We start from the raw sequence: 15,285 nt of genomic DNA on the forward strand, positions 1-15,285 counted from the left end.
GGGAAGTTCTAGAGTCTAAGAATTTTCAGCCTGTGTCTTGCAATGTATGATTAAGATAAACTTCCATATTTTGGATTACAGTGCAGGCCACCCTCCTTTCTATTCCTGGGTTCCTTTGCATTGCTTGCTACGAAAATGAATCCTCACCAAGTGGAGTAGTGTTAAAGGGAGGGATGCCCAGGGAGCGTGTCCTAAAAAGCTTTTCCAGTGTCCAGTCACCCAAAGGGACCAGCTTATAACCTGTGGTCTATGAATATTCAGTCTTTTTCCTGTACTGCACTCCAAGATATGGAATTTACAGGTTAGTTAAAATTCCTTTTTTATCTACAAGGTTGCTGATGCTGTACGTTATCTGTCAATCTGTGCACAATCTCCCCCAAGATTTCCACCATTTTCCTAGACACACTTCACCCACTGAGTAGTTCTAAGAGTACTCACAATGAAGCTGCTAATGTCTGCAAAGAATATACATGATCACTTTAATCTCTGAAGAGTTTGTGCAGTCTGACAAGCAATCTAGCTACATTTGTCAGGAGCCCTATGGATACTTTTCTTTCTGGTTTACGTGCACATGCATTGTGATGTAACAGATTGAGTGTGCTTCAGTGATATGTAATAAATCAGCAATTAATTCACTGTGTCAACTTCCAGCCACATCTCAGTGATGTCTCTTTATATGGCTCTGTAATCTCTGGAGCTTCTTCTGAAATATTGGTCCCGCCTCCACCACTTCCACCAGAAGAGCCAGAGCAGCCTCCTAAGCCCCCTTTTGCAGATGAAGAGGAAGAGGAGGAAATGCTGCTTCGTGAAGAACTTTTAAAATCTTTGGCTAACAAAAGGGCTGTAAGACCAGAGGTAAGGATTGGTTGGTAGAGAAGTTCTGCCCAATCCCTGAATTTGTTTTTTTTTAGAATTACAGGACTGATCTATTATAAAACTGGTAGAAAACGCTTTTAAAGTTATACAGCATGTTATACACATTAGGCATTCTAGCATCATCATTTTAATGGTCATTCATGACTTCTCTGGTTATGTTACTGTAAATTCTAATCTAAAAAGTGGTTATATGCTTTTTTAGAATCCTGTTTTGCTGATATCCAGGAATGCAGCTTTTAGGATATTGTAAGAAAATGTATAGAATGTATCTTTACTAAAAATGATCTACATCCAGCAATGTGGTTTGTCTATATCAGGATTTCTCAACCAGGATACCATGGAACCCTGGGGTTCCTCCATAGGTTGTTAGTGGTTCCTTGTGCAATCAGCAATTTCTGCCTCCCAGATAGGTTCCCACTGACAACATTGATCTTTTCACCTATCTGTAAGAGAGTAATTCTTATCAGTGTCCCCAAGTGTAGAGAGCATTCTTCCCACTGACTATCACACTATTGTATCATGAGTAATAGATATTGTAATTTTTAGCAGGGGTTCCCTGAGACCTGGAAGTTATTTTATGGGTTCCTCTTTGTTGAAAAAGTTGAGAGTGGCTGGGCTATATATTTGCATTGGGTTTAGCTATGAACTAGTTACTAGCCACCACTAGAGGGAGACTGAAGATGTTCTGCATTGGGCAGAATAAGCAGATTGTCACAGGGGTAAATTGATCATTGCACAGCAGGAAGTATTTAGAGCTGAAGAAGCTGTCAGATCAACTCTTAAAAGCCGACTTTACCTAAAAGAAATGGCACAAAGGACATTACTTGCCATCAGTGAGATTTGTCCCTTGTGCTGTGCTCCTGTGCCCTCCTTTCACCATAATCTTCCTCCTCTAACCTCCACCCCCATAGCCTTGCTGCCATAATCATCCGCGGTAGCTTTAGCTAAGGAAACGAAGGGGCTGCAACAGGTATACTGAATGATTAACAATGCCCACCCTTTCTGACCATCTTCTCTATCCATTAAAGCTGTTCAGCTTCTATGAATGAAGCATGATCTATGAATGGGGGTGGAGTGAACCCATCAGTCATGCACCCATCCTCCATTCATAGATCATGTTTAATTAATTGAAGCTGTGTGAATGGAGTAGCTGGGAGGAAAGGGTTGGCATGGGTACTTTTGAATGCCTGCCACAACCCTTAGTTCTTTTAGCTCTGTGGCATCAGAAGATCGCATGTGTTTACCAGACAGATGGATGTATGTATGTAATTATTCCTCTTTCTTTTTTTCCAGAAGCCGAGTAATAACAATCAACCTCTATCACCTCCTATTATTAATATTATGCCTGTGCCAAGGATCATGTTAACTGCAGCCAGTGTGAACTCTTCCTCTCATCGGAAGAATAATATTCCGATTACCAGAGTCTTGAGACCTATAAGACGTGTAATAAAGGTAATTGTGCATTGAGATTTCGTCCCTGAATCCTATACCTGCACTGGCATAATCCCTGAGAAACGATAGTAATAGAACACATGATGTATCTTAAAACATTGTTGCTTTCCCAAGAATAATTAGCTAGTGGTGTCTGCCTCAGATGTGAGCGGTCTACTCTTTTGACATAGCATTCTGTCAGGCTGTGATCATCTCAGGACTGTAAAACACATTTTTCTTTCTGGTCCTTTGAGGGACACAGGAATTCTTATATGGCTGCCTATGTTTTGGAAGATTTTTCTTCTATCATCAGCTGCTGGTAGATTCAGGTTGGATTTGTTAAATTCTGGAAGTCTCTCCAGACAGGGCTGTGCTGCCCATGAGGCCAGTTGGGGAGGCTGTCTCAGGTGCACACAAGCAAACTGGCTGTGCTTCTTCATGCAGGGGGATGGGTTAAAAAAAAAAGGTCATCTCAGACGGTATCTGCTCCTGAGATGATTCTGCCCCCAATCAACAACCGTATGGATGTTTTCCCAATTTGTTTTTTCTCTGTGACTATGCTGAGTTTCTAGAGGTTTCCCCAGTCATCAACAGCTAATGGTACAGGGGTGTGGAAATTTCTTGAAATACTAAATAAATAAATCGGGGTCCCAATCTACTTGTCCCTCATAATAGTCTACTTGTCCTGATAAAAAAAAAAATAACCAAAACCATATTATTATTTTTTGTAATATCAGTCTTTATTAACATTTTCCGGTGATATAGAATAGACAGTAAGTCAGCAGATATACTTCAATCTGGCAAAGAAGTAATAAAAAAAAAAACCCATATAACAGAGGTAAACAAACTTCTTGACCATAATTGCGCATAAACAGAATATCCATGACACTTAGAATTTCCAGTAATTCAAACAAATAAAAAGAAAAGGAAGTAGAGAAGAGAAAAAAAACCCACACAATACTAGACTTTCAAAAACATCCAGTAAATTAGTTCCGCAGAAGCAGTATAGACCAAATAGCAACAGACCAAAACCATATTTAAATAAGGTCTTAATTGTTATAATACTACTGAATGAGACTGTTTTATTCCTAGGGGTTTTCAATGGATGTATGTCCCTTTTTAAACCTTGAAATTGCTTTGCCAGGATGGAAAATACAAAAGGTTGATGTTTGTTATTCGGCAGAGGTGCTTTTAGGAATGTCTAGGGCTTTTAAAAATTAAAGGCGCTTTAGGGGACCTAAACTTTTAGTATTTTTAACATTGCGCTGTTTATCTCCTCCTCACCTCCCTGCCTGTCTCCAGCACTGTACCCTGGGATTAGCAGGGAGAGAAGAGACCTTGCAGTGTAAGGAGCACCAGTTGGGTGCTTGTCGGGGAAGGGGAGTGTCGGTGCATCTGCTGAGTGAATAAATTACTCTCGCACACGGAAGCATGTTCACATCAGAGTCCTCCCTTGTATCAAAGTCCCCAGCATTACCCTCTATACATCGGAGTGTGTGTGTCTTCCCCACTACCCCCCCCCTCCCGCATCAGACGGTGGCGGAGTGCTGCGCCCCCTCCCGCATCAGACGGTGGCGGAGTGCTGCGCCCCCTCCCGCATCAGACGGTGGCGGAGTCAATTGGTTAGAATTTCCTGTTACTATTTTGTTCACTGTCCACATTCCTTCCATGCCTGGAAACTTTGCAAGTGGATTTTCTCAGCTGCCAACAACTGTTTCCGCAGCAGTGGGCTGTTCACCCAGAAGTGCTCCAGGAACTCTGCTAATGATGGGAACACTGGTTGTGGATCTTGTGGTGTCCCAAGTTCAATGAGAAGCCAGTCAGGTTTGTCTCTAGGACCAGTGAGATCCACAAGCGTTCATGAGGGATTCTTTGGTTACTCACTGGACCAGTTCTCTCTAGTCTATGCATAATTGCTATTACAACTGCTTTCTCATCTGAATCACAGGATTCTAGTGGAAGGAATTCCATTGATTCCGATTGCCCCAGCGAACTTAATTTTTCGATATGGTGAACATGTCGGTGAATGACTCCTGGTCCCTTCAGGTCAACCATCCTTTTTTACAGTCGCTGGCTGTAATGGCATAGCTGTTGAAGCCACAGAGTCTTGAGAGATGGGGGCATTTATGTTCTGTCATTTGTACCCTACTGAAGGCTCAGTAGGCTACTTCAAACAAAATGAGATGTGTACACCCTGTGGTAAATCTTCCTTGAAGTGAAAATCCTTGCAAGTGTGTTGTTGGTCTCTTTCCCTCCAGTCCGGAGTTAATCTGGAACTGGCCTTGAGTACTTTTAAGGATCAGTTTTCAGCCTTGGTGGTTCTTTCAGGGACTGATTGCTTCACATTCCTGTGTGTGTGTGTGTGTGTGTGCGCCTTTGTGGAAAGCGTCCTGTGTATTGTCCCACCAATTAAGACTCTGACTTTGAGGGACCACAACTTTGTACTTTATCTATTACAGAAATCTCAGTTTGAACCCATCTGGGATATTCCTTTTAGTCTTTGTGACTTGGGATGTTACTTTTCTGGTTGCCATTGGCCGCTTTTTCCTTTTTAAAGTGTTACTAAACCCAGAATCGTAAAATCAGTTTGTATATGCAGTGAAGCATGCTTGTTATACTCAGTGGAACCTAAAAGGTTAATTTTCTGCATTGTGTAAAAACGCTGTATGATCCTGTCTTCTCTGATCGTCCCCTTCTTCCAGTGCCCCGCTCTTATTCTCCTGATAAGACATATCATGTGGAGTCCCTCTGCACATGCTCAGTTTTGTTGTGTATTGCTAGAGGTGCGTTTTTTTTTTTTTTTTTTTCTTGGGAGTTGCATGTGATCAGCACAGGGCAAATCAGCACTATCCAGACAGAGGTCTGGGGTTCTTCATCCTCCTAGAGCACAATGAAAACGCCTCCTACAAGCTTTAACATGTGCTCAGCTGGACACTGGTAGAAGTCAGAAGACTGCTCTAACTTCTGATGATAAAAGTTATTTAGCAGTTTATATTTACTAAAATAATTGCATTTCCATGTTCTGTGTACAGTGGGATGCCAGATATAGCAAATGCAGGGTCCTGGGTTTAGTAACACTTTAAGGAAACATTCCTGGTGCTCCACTGTGACAAGAGGGTTTTGCAGCCTACGTTTTTTACCCAAGGTGGTTTCTTTGTTCCGTCTCCACCAGGACGTTGTATTGCCTTTTTTTTGTGCTAAGCCCCAGACGCAGGGGGACAAGGCTGTTCATCCCCTGGATGGGGGTTCATGCTCTTTGACTAACTGGAGTCAATTGCTGTGATTTCTCAGTCATGTTTCTGACTGGGGTTACGCAGCTTCCAAATCTACCATTTCTGAATTGATCTGTGGACTTATTTTTTTAAACTTACGATCTGAAGGGAAGAGTTAGTAATTAATGCCAGTACCTCCCAGCCCTTTTCAGGGTTTCTAATGCTGGGAGGTGGGGCGGGGATTATGACCATGTGACTTCTGTCATTTGCTGTCACAGTGGTCACAAGATGGGAAAGCTCTTTCCGTTAAGCACTTGTAACTGTGCTGGGAGCACCATTGGCGCTATATAACTCCTGTATAATAATAATAATGGGCATGAAAATGTCCTGTGATGTGCGTCGAGAAAAGGATTTTACAGGTAAACAACATTTTCAACCACCGAGTGTATATATAGGCATGTAAGTATCTTATTTTCTTGTGCACTTTGTGATGCAGCTCTAAAAAGGAGGAAGCATGTGCACCAATAATGGATCTCCAATGTAGATGGTAATAATCTTGTGTGTGTGTGTGTGTGTGTGTGTGGTTTCTGTTTATTTTTTTAAGCAAGCAGGCCTGGTGGGCTGTTTTTGTCCCTCTGTATGTCTGGCACACAGATTGGTGTCCTGGTTTCTGTGAATCCATGACTCAAATTCTTGAGTCCACAATCCACACTGTTGCATCTGAATACCCAAATTGGTCCCAAGAGCAGACACTTTCAATACAAAGGAGCCGATGCTGGGTTGGCTTCTCTGGGCTCTCAAAGGAGGTTGGTCCCAAAAGATAAAATACACTATGTCCAAGGCTTAAATCTGTATTCGTTTGCGGACTGTGACTACCTTACTGGGTGTTGCATGAATGTGTAATTGTCAGCTAAAGTAACGCAGCGACGTATCGCAAAAAATTGCGTGGTCAGGAAGGGGGTAAATTCTCTGGAATGCAAGTGGTTAACCTGTTTACCATCCCTATACCTAATGGTGGAACTCCACCCCAGCTTGGATTTTTTAAATATGAATATCTTCATTCTAGTCCATAAATTAGAAAGAACCACTACACTGCCAGTTTTGGGCTTTGCCTTCTGCCCTTTGTCACCACCTCAGGTGTTTTACCAAGGTGCTGGCCCCAGTATTAACTGCACTCTGTTGTCGTTGCATCCTCATTGTGTGATACTTGGACAACCTCCTGCAGAGTGAACAGTTGGCATGCTGGTTGTCGGAAAAGGTAGTTTATATTATCCTGATTTGGATTCTGCACTTAGTCGTTGGTATCGACTCATTTCAGATAAAAGCTCTGGTCCTTGACACAACCTGGACCAAAGTATTTGTTCCATAGGTGAAACGTCAGACTGAATTGATTCTCCTGTTAAGGAATTCTCTGGCTTTTCTTTGGTGCCTGAGAGTCTTGTCTGTGGAGGTGTCCCATTAGTGTGTTCTTCACTTCGGACCTCCATTACGATACATTTTGTCAATGTGGGACTCAATCAAATCCCTGTACAGATTTGTTTAGCGCAAAGGACCAAGTTGTTTGTATGTTCTGGCTTGGTTGCTCAGAAATCTTGCCCTGGAATCATGGAAGTTTTTCCTACTTATCTTTTGGAATATCCTCACAGCAGATTCCAGCTTTCTATGCTAGGCAGGAGTACTGATCAGTTCAAGGAATTTGGTTGTTGAAGTTTCCTCTCCTGATTAACATCCTGGTAATTTTGGCTAATTTGACTGATTTGGATTCAAGTACTGAGGGATATACTTTGCACATTTTTCATGTCAGGTTTACAACCGCTATCGGGCTATGGGTATCCCCCCTCTGTTTAGGATTATACTGTGTAAACTACAAATGAAGTACACTTCTGTATTCTGCTTTGTATACATTGTTTGCTGTGTTTTGTTTTGTGTACTGCAGCTTCCAAAGCACAAGTCAGTAGTCGTAACACTGAATGCTTCTGACTCTGATGAGTCAGACCCAGAGCCACCTAGTCCAGGCCTTGGTGTATTTGGAGGGTTGGAATCTATGATCAAAGAAGCCAGAAGAACTGCAGAGGTGAGCATATCTTTGTAGAAATATTTTCTACTTTACTACTGAAAATGGTTGGGTTATCCCCTTCCTGGTCATCTGTCCCATAGATATGAATATTCAGCTTCTACACGTAGTTTAACTGTTGTTTAGTCCAGCACCATACTAGTCTATATGTCCCTGACATCCAGTAGGTCCCCTAGTTTCTCATGTTCACACTCCAGCCCTGGTCTATCAACATTGCACTTTTTATACCACAGTTTTATTATCTCTTTGAAATGTGTATTTTTTTTTTAGTCAGTTGATATTGTATTTTCGGCCAGTATGAAATATCCAATTCATAGTGTTTACAATGGGGAAAATAATTATTTGATCCCCTGCAGATTTTGTAAGTTTGCCCACTTACAAAGAAATGAAGGCTTTATTATTTTTTCCATAGGTGTATTTTAAGTGATAGAGACAGAATATCAACCAAAAATCCAGAAAAAAAAACCACATGATACAAATGTTAGAAATTGAGTTGCAGTTTAGTGAGTAAAATAACTATTTGATCCCCTACCAGCCAACAATAATTATTGCTCCCATAGACTGCCTATGTGCTCATGTGGTACACAATTATTCCTGTCAGTTTAAGAAGGTGTTCCTAACGACATCTCGACATCTGTGTATAAAAGACACCTGTCCACAGAATTTTCCTTAGGCACCACCATTGGCAAGACCAAAGCGCTGTCAAAGGACAACAGGGGCAAGATTGTAGACCTGCACAAGGTTGGAATGGGCTACAAGACCTTCGGTAAGAAGCTTGGTGAGAAGGAGACTGTTGGAGCGATTTATTTGCAAATGGAAGAAATACAAGGAGAAGGCTCAAGGAGAAGCACTTTAAAATCATGGAGTGGGCTAGCCAGTCTCCAGACCTTAATCCTATAGAAAATGTATGGGGGTAGCTGAAACTTCGAGTTGCCAAACAGCCAAGAAACCTTTAAGGATTTAGAAAAGATCTATAAAGAAGAGCGGACTAAAATCCCTCCGGAGATGTGTGAAAACCTGGTAACCAACTACAAGAAACGTCTTACCTCTGTGCTTGCCAACAAGGGTTTCTCCACCAAGTGCAATGTTTTGCATGGGGATCAAATATTTATTTTAATCACTGAACTGCAACTTAATTTATAACATTTGTATCATCTTTTTTTTTTTCTGGATTTTTGTTTAATATTCTGTCTTTCTTATTTAAAATACACCTATGATAAAAAGTATAGAGTCTTCATTTCTTTGTAAGTGGGCAAACATGCAAAATCTGCAGGGAATCAAATATTCTTTAAAATACAGTTGGGAAAATAACACATGTACTTGCAGATGGCACTTAGCACTGTTTAGGGCATGTTAAATTCAAGTCTATGGAAGATGCATTTGAAAACGTTATAGAAGTCCATTTGTAGGCAGTATGCAAGTTTGTTTTTTGTTTTTTTTTTTCCCCCCTTTTATCTTGAGTAGGGTGAGTCCATACTTGTGTAAGATTTATATATCATTTATATATTTATATATTTTTGTTTTAATTAGGCATCAAAACCAAAAGCACCTTCAAAATCTGAAAAAGAAAATGATCCTTTGAGGACTCCGGAAACCTTACCAGAAGATAAGAAGATTGAATACAGACTTCTGAGGGAAGAGATTTCTAGGTAATTTCATACTGTCCAGCTAATATACTGTTGCTTAACCACATAATCTAGGCTAAAGTACAACCTCTTAATTTGTGTGCAGTCGTGAAAAGCAGAAACCCTTAAAAGTGGACCAGATAGGAACAAATCTGTCTCCAGCGAACTCTGATATAGAAGTAGATGGCAGCCGTAAACCTGTAAAGGATCTAAAAGTAGCAGAAGCTGAATCGAGGCATACAAAGCAAAAGTACGTTTTTGGTGATACATTACTTTATAGATTGTTGTATAGTCTTATCTGATTTAATATCTTAATTTTTTTTTTTTTTTCATTGAATTGATGTTTGTTTTTATGAAGTATACACTTTCAGAGTTTATCTATTTCCTTATCCACTGGGGGCACAGATTTTTTATAAAACAATTGGGTTATACTACTGACCACTTGAGGATTGGCATAGTTTTCAAATGGATAGAAAACTGGCTAAAAGACTGTGTTCAAAATATGAATCACTAATCATTACTTTCTGAATGGCCTTTGGTTATTAGTGGTGTACACCAAGGTTCAGTGTTAGGATCTTTCCTTTTTAACCTATTTTTAAATGATACAGAGTTTGGGATTAAAAGTACCAGTTCAGTGCTTGCAGATTACACCATGAAATGCAGTGGAATAACATCGTTACATGCTGTCTTCAGTTTACAATCTGACTTCAGTGCACTTTTTAATTGTAATTTAACTATGTGGCAAATTAGGTTTATTGTTAAGTGTAAAGTAAATAACTTGGTGGCTACAAACGTTTATAAAAAAAAAAAGAACCTTTACAAACATGTTACACTTACCTGGTCTGTGCAATGGTTTTGCACAGAGCAGCCCTGATCCTCTTCTTCTTGGGTCCTTGACCGGTGCTCCTGGCTCCTCCCTCCTGCTGAGTGCTTCCAGAGGAAGCTGCTTGCTCTGGGGGCACTCGTGTACTCTCTTCTGAGCCGCCTCTGTGTGTCTGAGAGAGTGGGAGTCAATGGCTTGCACTGTTATGTCTGTGTCTGGGAGAGACCTGGCAGAGCTTCTGCTTTCATGCACATCACTGGATGAGGCTCAGGTGAGTATAAAGGGGGGACTGAGGGGGGAACTGCACACTGAAGAACCACTTTAATAGCATGCAATGCCAAGCTGCAGTTTCTAAAGCTAGCAAAATTATGCTCTTGTATGAAAATAGGTATAGTCTCTGGGATCTGGAGAAAGGTGCAGAAAAGGGTAACCAACCAACCTGATAAGAGGCATGGAGGAACTCGGCTATGGGGAATGATTAGCTGAACTGAATTTTTTCTTGGGAAGAGGCGATTAAGTGTCTTCTCTCATTTACAGCATAATGTGTGTTGAGTGCTAAAACTAGAAGCTCGTTTGTTGTTACTGTTAAGTCTCATGCCTTAGCTCATACAAGTTATCTTGGTCTGCTAAGGTGTTGCATAATTTCCACTTGTTTGAGGACCTTCTCTATGAAAACCCCTGGATATACTCTTTACCCCTCCAAAGCGTCTAAGTATTTTGTTAAGAAAGAACTACCCCAGTGATGGATCCCCTAGGATGTTTAGATAATTTCTGATTGGTCATAACCCCTTAAGAGATCCAACTGCTGCCAAGGTTTATCCCTTGCTTAAAAAACGCCTGTAAAGGATGCCTACAGTGTTGAATTTCAGCTGTGACCATTTGCTAGATGCCTCCAGTGTCTATGGCCACATTTTGGTTAAAGTGCTGGACCGTGGAACGTGTGTGTGTGTGTGTGTGTGTGTGTGTGTATATAAAAGATTTAGAGTGTCTCGATCTCTGGTTCAAACTTTTCGGTTCTGGATTTTTCCAATTCTCCTTTTTTGTGCAAGTCCAAGGGCTATTTGTAGCCTCCTTCAAGGCACTTTAGTTTGCCTAGTTTCACTCCAGACCTCTACAATTTAGCATTCTGATGTGGTGGAACATGTAAGTCAATACAGTGTCTGGACAGACAGATTCACCTGTTACTGAGGACCATTTTTACCCCAGCTTGGTGACTCAGAAATCCGGCTCAGAATTCAGAAAGTCACCTTCCCTCTTTTGGAAGATCCTCACGACAGCTGGGGAGGAGCCTTCTGTGCCCTGTCTGGTGGAGGGGACTTTGTTGCCATCTTGTCTTGTCTTCCAATCGACATCTTTGGAACTTCAGGTGATTTGGGTGTCTCTACAGAAATAGGCCATCCAACTGGAGGATCATCTGATCCAAATTCAGTCAAACAACACCGCAGCAGTGGCGTACATAAATTCACTTTTCAATATTAGCCCACTCTTCTTTGCAGAACTGCTCAAGTTCAGTTAAATATGATGGTCACAGTTTGTGGACTGCAGTCTTTAAGTCATTCCACAGATTTTCAATGGGGTTTAAGTCTGGGCTCTGGTTAGGCCATGCAAGGACATTCACTTTTTTTTCTCCTTCAACCACTGTGTGGTCATTGGGTCATTGTCATGTTGGAAGGTAAACCTCCTTCCCATTGACAAGTTTCTAGCAGTAGGCAGCAGATTTTCCTCAAGAATTTGACGTTTTTTTGCCCCATTCATTTTTCCTTCTATCCTGACAATTTCGTCGGTCCCTGTTGCAGAAAAATGCCCTCATAACAAGATATTACCACCTCCATGCTTTACTGTAGGAATGGTGGTGCTTGGATGATCAGCTGTATTGGATTTCCGGCAGACATATTGTTTACTGTTGAGGCCACATAATTCAATCTTAATCTCTATTAACCATAATACCTTTTTCCCCAGACAGAGGGCCAGGGGTTTTGCATTCTCCTAGAGCAGAAAGAGAACTCCTACAAGCTTTAACCAGTGCTCTGCTGAAGTGACAAGACTGCTCTTCCGTGTACTGTGGGAGACCAGATATAGTGAATGCAGGGTCCGGGGTTTAGTAACACTTTGATTTATTTTTAATATTCAAAGCAAACTCCTCTGTCCATCTATGTCTCCATGCTTTTTTAAATCACTTAGAAAAACACCCCCTAGCATTTCTGGTTGCAGCCATCTTGAGTAAGGGCAGATGATTCATGTAGCATTTACTTCCTGGAATCTATCTGCCCTTAGTTCAGGCGTACAGACAAGAGAGCATACTTGGCTGAGAATACCCCTCCTCCCATGAAGACTACTGGTATGTATGACAACATTTGCCTAGACATGGAAACCAGGAAGTAACTAAAGAACTGTAAAAAAAACCAAAACATTTAAAACAAGTAAATATGATATGCTTTCCTATCTATTTACTAATGCTAGTTGCATTCGGATTCAAATTACTCAATGTTGATTGAGAGAGTTCACTTTAATTCCTGTTAGTGTCTTGACTTTGTGCACCAGAAAAGTGTAAGAAGGGTTAGTTATCACCTGCTTTTTGAACAGATCTACACAAACACTGTCCATAGCACTCAGAATAAACTTTGATGAGGGACATTTATTGCTTGCTGAATTTTATACAAGAGAAATTGGGTTACCTGCTAGGTTTCACAGTGTAAGATTAATTGAAGAACAAAAATGTTTGATGTAACACACTGCAGTACCTCACTTTTTCAGCTTTTACTTGCTGCAGTATTGCTTGGATCTGATTTGAGATCTTGATAATTTTTGTGAAGTTGAATAATTGATTGGGCTTTTTGGATCACCTGGCTAATAAAAAAAAAAAAAAAAAAAAGACATAAAACAGAAAAAATTCCATTTATGGGCCAGCTAAAGTATTCCTCCAAGAACATTAGCCAGAGTTCCTTACCTTCAGTAACTGAAGGGGCGCATCCTAGGAGGTAGCTTAAATGTATGTGCATGCATTTTTTTGGTTGCTTGCTGTACCAACAGGTTACCAAAGCCATGAAGTGATGCATGTTAAAATGCCTTGCTAGTGTGATGGTTTCATCAGGATTCTGATTCCTAATCTTTTTTCAGTCAGTATGAATTGATTAGTGATAGAGTTGTTTATTCAAGATTTCTTTGTAAACAAGTGAAATTGAAGCAGCAACATTATTGTACACATTTTGTATAAATGTCTAGACCTAATGTCAGGTTTTAGGGTCACAATTTTTATCTAGAGAGCATTGATTTCTAAATAGAATAGGTTTGTACTGTTTTGTGGTTTGTTTTTTTTTGTCCATAAGTATTTATCACCTTTTTATTTACTTCGTACAGAATGCTCTTGATCAAGGATGAGTCTGTCCTGAAAAATCTTTTGCAGCAGGAGGAGAAGAAAAAGGAATCGATCAAAAATGCAGAGCTAAAAATGACCAAACTCACCGAACAACTGAAAGCAACCGAAACATTTCTGAATGCCAGCAGGGTCTTCCTCAAAAACTTACAGGAACAGGTGAAAATTTTAAATGAAAATTTCTCTGTTTCGCTTAACTACACCTGTCATCTTAACTTTTTTACTTTTCCAAGTCCGATGTAAGTTGCCCATGTACATTAGAAAGAGTTGCATGTTTCTAGATAGAATTCAGTATGCTGGTTTATTTTAGGCCCTTTCATAACCTATGCCAGTGTTCCTGGCTGTGCCTGCTTCCCATAAGGATGGACTGTCAGAACTGATGACGTCATTGGAAAATAAGTACATTTCAGAATGTTAGATGCCTAGCTGCTCTAATTTTGAACAATTCATGTTTTTAAATAAGTAAACTGCAACAGGAATTTTCAAGTTACAGATTAACACTTGCCACTTGGATTTTTTTTCTGGTTGTGTTCTAATCACGTAGTGGTAGCAGCATTAAGCTGATTGTAAAGTCCTAAATGTTGTATTTTTTTTTTGTTTTTGTTTTTTTTAACATGTACAGTTGTGTTCAGAATAATAGCAGTCCAACATCACTAACCAGATCAATCACTCTTTTTGGTATAAATATTTCTACATGGCAAATAATTTACTAGTAGGTGTAGTAATAGAAAACCAACAGACCCAACAGTCATGACATGCATGCTTCCCATTCTGTGTAATTGAATCCTTAATTGAAATGGGCATGTTCAAAATAATAGCAGTGTGGAGGTCTATTAGTGAGGTCATTCAGTCTGTGAAAAACACAGGTGTCACACAGGTGGCCCTTATTTAAGGATAAAGGCAGCAAATGTTGTACATGCTGGGTATAGTGCATTTCTCTCTTACAATCCAAGTAAAAATGGGTCATTCCAGACAAGAAGAAAAGCATACTTTGAGAGGTGAAAACATATAAAGAAGTACAGAAACTGCTCAGCTAAAATGATCGCAAATACTTTAAAATGGCAATCAAAACCAGAAAGACCTGGAAGAAAACAAGAAAGCTACCATTCAAATGGATCGAAGAATAGCCATAATGGCAAAGACTTGTGCATCTTCTAATTGTTACAGTACTCACAGGTAACTTTAGACCACTTTGATCACCCGGAGCTGATCATTGGCTATGTGAAGCCAAGCTATCGGCAAGAAGCTCCTGCAGAGTCCCATTGTTGAAGAAAATGACATGCTAAAGAGGTTACAATTTGCTAAAGAACACATGGACTGGCCTGAAGAGAAATGGCACAACATTTTGTGGACTGATGAAAGCAAGAATGTTCTTTTTTAGTCTAGGGGGAGCAGACAGTTTGTCAGGTGACCGCATCCCCCCCCCCCCCCCCAAAAAAAAAACACTGAATTCAAGTCACAGTACACGATGAAGACCGTGAAGCATAGTGGCGCAAGCATCAACATATAGGGATGTTTCTCATACTATGGTGTTTGGCGTATCTATCGCATACCAAGGATCATGGATCAGTTTGCATACATCAGAGTACTTGAAGAGGTCATGTAGCCTTATGCCGTAGAGGAAATGCCCTCGAAATGGGTGTTTTCAACAAGACAACGACCCCAAACACACCAGTAAGCATGCAGCATCTTGGCTCAAGACCAACAAGATTAACGTTATGGAGTGACCAGCCCAATCTTAATCCAATAGAAAACTTGTGGGGTGACTTTAAAAATGCTGTTTCTGTGGTAAAACGAAGAAATGCAGAGGAATTGTGGAATGTAGTGCAATCATCCTTGGCTGGAATACCTGTTCACAGGTGCCAGAAGTT

General features: G+C 40.5%; 1 protein-coding gene across 2 annotated transcripts in view; it reads left to right on the forward strand.

The window, feature by feature from the left end:
* Positions 1-15,285, forward strand: part of ZFC3H1 (zinc finger C3H1-type containing) — a 109,970-nt gene that overhangs the window by 35,021 nt on the left and 59,664 nt on the right. For both annotated transcript variants that reach the window (XM_089674102.1, XM_089674103.1), the window contains exons 8-13: positions 652-855; positions 2,170-2,328; positions 7,456-7,593; positions 9,124-9,242; positions 9,325-9,468; positions 13,399-13,573. In XM_089674102.1, the coding sequence (XP_089530228.1) occupies positions 652-855; positions 2,170-2,328; positions 7,456-7,593; positions 9,124-9,242; positions 9,325-9,468; positions 13,399-13,573 (939 nt within the window). The remainder of the gene's footprint in view (positions 1-651; positions 856-2,169; positions 2,329-7,455; positions 7,594-9,123; positions 9,243-9,324; positions 9,469-13,398; positions 13,574-15,285) is intronic.

Source organism: Staurois parvus, unplaced genomic scaffold, assembly GCF_062004578.1.
Source record: "Staurois parvus isolate SC_StPar_1 unplaced genomic scaffold, SC_StPar_1.0 ptg000147l, whole genome shotgun sequence".
Taxonomy (NCBI): Eukaryota; Metazoa; Chordata; class Amphibia; order Anura; family Ranidae; genus Staurois; species Staurois parvus.